Source organism: Rutidosis leptorrhynchoides, chromosome 3, assembly GCF_046630445.1.
Source record: "Rutidosis leptorrhynchoides isolate AG116_Rl617_1_P2 chromosome 3, CSIRO_AGI_Rlap_v1, whole genome shotgun sequence".
Lineage (NCBI taxonomy): Eukaryota > Viridiplantae > Streptophyta > Magnoliopsida > Asterales > Asteraceae > Rutidosis > Rutidosis leptorrhynchoides.
Genome location: NC_092335.1, coordinates 593750001 through 593753569, shown reverse-complemented (window position 1 = coordinate 593753569; position 3569 = coordinate 593750001). Strand labels below are relative to the sequence as shown.

The 3569-nt window shown below is 34.6% G+C and overlaps 1 protein-coding gene across 1 annotated transcript in view; it reads right to left on the bottom strand.

Annotated features, from left to right (window-relative positions):
- Nucleotides 1–469: 469 nt before the first annotated feature.
- Nucleotides 470–3569, bottom strand: part of LOC139902178 (ATP-dependent DNA helicase pfh1-like) — a 5037-nt gene continuing 1937 nt past the window's right edge. Inside the window, exons 2-3 of the mRNA XM_071884830.1 lie at nucleotides 2279–2937; nucleotides 470–2124 (exon numbers count right to left, since the gene is read on the bottom strand). Coding sequence (XP_071740931.1) covers nucleotides 470–2124; nucleotides 2279–2937 — 2314 coding nt within the window. The remainder of the gene's footprint in view (nucleotides 2125–2278; nucleotides 2938–3569) is intronic.

Sequence of the window (3569 nt, the reverse complement as noted above, 5' to 3'; positions counted from 1 at the left end):
TCACATTGGGACCCGCTTTAATTGTAAGTTCAAACAATTTGTTTTCTAAAATAAATAACTTTTATTAAAATATAATAACATCACATTAAAATAATATAATATACTTTCTATAAAAAATATTAGATATTAAATTAAACTAAAATAATTTAAATTACTCATAAATAAACTTCTAAATTTTATGTTTATATGGTAACTAGGTTTGAGCCCGTGCGATGCACGGCTGTTCAAAAAACGCTTGAAATAAGTCACTATATATACAATGTGAATTCTAATAAGAACTTGCAAGAGTTAAGTTCACTGGTAGTCACATACAAAAATCAAAGGATAAACTCACCATTTTTAAATTAAGTAACAATCGAAATACTAAACTATAAAATGATTAATGTTATCAATGAAAAATAAATTTAACTCAAACGTACATATAAGCTTAACGATGGATAAACTTGTGGAGGTGATTGATGAAGTAAGTCTATAGATATTGCAAGACTTCTTTGTACACGACGTTTTTTGTTGAATTGCCGAGAGTGTTATCCTTGTTTATAATGAGAACCTTTAAACCGCTCTTGCTCCTGACTCTTGATAGCGCAACATATAGTTGTCCGTGACTAAAAACCGGTCTTTGTAGAAACAAACCAACATGACTTAGGGATTGCCCTTGACTCTTATTTATAGTCATAGCAAAGCAAACTGATAACGGATATTGTCTTCTTTGAAACCGAAATGGTATTCGTTTATCTGAAGGGACAATTAACATGCGTGGGACACAAGTTAATGTTCCTACATGAGTGCCCGTTAATATCTTTGCCTGAATCATCTTATCAGTAAGCTTTGTGATTTGTAATCGCGTACCATTGCATAGACCAGACGACTGATCAACATTACGAAGGAGCATGACAGGAACACCAACTTTTAGTACAAGCCTATGCTTAGGTAGACCACCAACTTGAATGCTGTTTAGAAACTCATTTGTGTACAATTCATTATTGAAATCGGCACCTTTTTCAGACTGGCAAATACTATCCGAACTTAAAAAAACATGCTCTTCACCTTCAAGGAATGTCATCATATGATCGTTAATTATGTTGACATCATCATGGGTTGGTGCAAGAATAGCCCTTTCCTGATAGTATGATGGATTCCCAAGATTGTCAATAAAGTTCGGATAAATAGAGGCAATAAGTGAACCAATTGGATCTTCAACATTGGTAATCAAAATGTCATCAGGCATGATGACATCACATTCTCCATCATTTGGTTCACCTAATGTACCGTTTCCAATTCTCAATATCCAGTCAGCAAAAGCTTTCGTATCGTCTGTCGCATTGTTGGCTCCACCGAGTCTCATGTTAACTGTAAGCTTTAGCACTGTCACATGACTCCAAATGTAAGAAGAATTTAGAGAGGCCCCAACGGTGTCTTCTCTTTTACCCTGATGAACAACAGGTAAAACTTGACGAAAGTCACCACCAAAAACTACAACTTTGCCGCCAAACGGTGTGTCCATGCTATTTGAATTAACATGTCGGCATATATCTCGCAAGGAACGGTCGAAGGTTTCAACACAAATTCTATGGACCATCGGCGCCTCATCCCATATTATAAGCTTTGTTCGGCATATCAACTCGGCCAAGTTGCTGTTAGGGGTAATGCAACAAAAAGATTCATCTGTTGGGTTAATGGGTATTGCAAATCGAGAGTGTGCCGTCCGTCCTCCACTTAATAGTAGCGCTGCAATTCCGCTCGATGCAACATTAAGAACAATATTACCACGACTACGTAAAGAAGCGGACAACGTTTTCCAAACAAATGTTTTACCAGTACCACCATATCCGTACAAGAAAAAGACGCCACCTTTACCCTCATTTACCGCACTTACAATAGTCTCGTACGCATTTTTTTGCTCTTCGGTTAATTTTGAAAAGAGACATGCATGTTCATCTGCTAAAGCTGACCTGTTATATGATAGCTCATCCGTAATCAACGAATTGCGTGGCATGCCACTAAAGGATTCAACTGGATATGGCATTGAAATAAATTTCTTTAGCGTACTACTATTTCTTTGTAGTATTTTTTCGATCTCGTATAAAGTACAATTTTCAAGCATATCTTTGTCAACTTCTTCACCTGCAAGTCTCATAAGCAAACTGTCAAGATCAAACTTAAAACCGGAGCTATATTTAGTGTAACATGTATTGTAATATGATAAATACATTGTTTCAGATAAATAGACTGCTGAGTATTTAAGGTTTGTTTCACATAGATTTGTAAAATATGATACCTGAATTCCTTGCAATCATTCTTTCTTGTTGAAGTAGATCAGCTGATAGGAACTGAATTGTGTTTTGGTATACAATTTCCGGTCTACTTAAACTGTTGGATAATAGTAACTGAGCAAACAACAACCGTACTTGATGTCCCGAACTCCAAGTGCTCGCCTCTTTTATCCCGTCAATGTACTCTTGGTCGTCATCTAATAAGCCCATCTCATAGCAAGCATCTTTAAATGTCGCACAAACCTTTTTATTCACTGTCCGAATGTCTTCATATGATGTTGGACCTTTCACTTTGTTCAATAAGATCCTGAGATAAAACAACTCACCTGCTTGAGGAGATACATGATGGATACGTCCAACTGAACCAGAACCTATTTTTCTCCTTGTCCAAACCCTTTCTTTTTGTTGCCAACAAAACTTTGATGGAAACTCAACGTATGTTAGTTTCCGAGCTTCTGCGCTATGTTTGTTGCAATTCATCCATTCAGTGAACATCGAAGAGTTAACAGACGGCTTATTAAGAACATTGTCAAGCATCTCTTCTTCATCAAAAACAATAGCTTGTTCACCGTTAAGGTGAAACGGAAGTCGAATAACTGCAGGTGTCCTGTTGTGTATATCAAAAGCCAATATCCGCCATACAGCCTCACAAGCCGACACATATCTATCAAACAATTTGTTTTCTAAAATAAATTACTTTTATTAAAATATAATAACATCACATTAAAATAATATAATATACTTTCTATAAAAAATATTAGATATTAAATTAAACTAAAATAATTTAAATTACTCATAAATAAACTTCTAAATTTTATGTTTATATGGTAATATGGCAGGGAATATCTCAGGAATATTCCCTATCACACTGTCGCCAGTCAGTATTGGTTTTAGATGTGATTTAGAGTTCTTGTACTCTATAAATATCGTCTAACAAGTATAAATGTATAAATGTATATCCGCAAAAAAAGCAACCTAATATTAACATGTGAGAAGATCAAGAGAAATTTGAGAACTGAAAATTAGTAACGATACATGTCGATTGTTAAATGTTAATATGTGATAGACCAACTATTAATTGATAAATTAGACTCATATATCATGAATCAAAGATTATTAAGTGATATAGAAATAAAAATCAATATTAAAAAAAAAAAAGTTTGCAGATAATTCAAGTTTCTCACTTTGTGTATTTTGGCTGCTCCTTTAGTAAAAAGATGCACCAACGTCCAATGGAATGTTGAGTTTACTTATAAAGCTGATAATGGTGGTTTATCAACTTCTTGATCATGACGT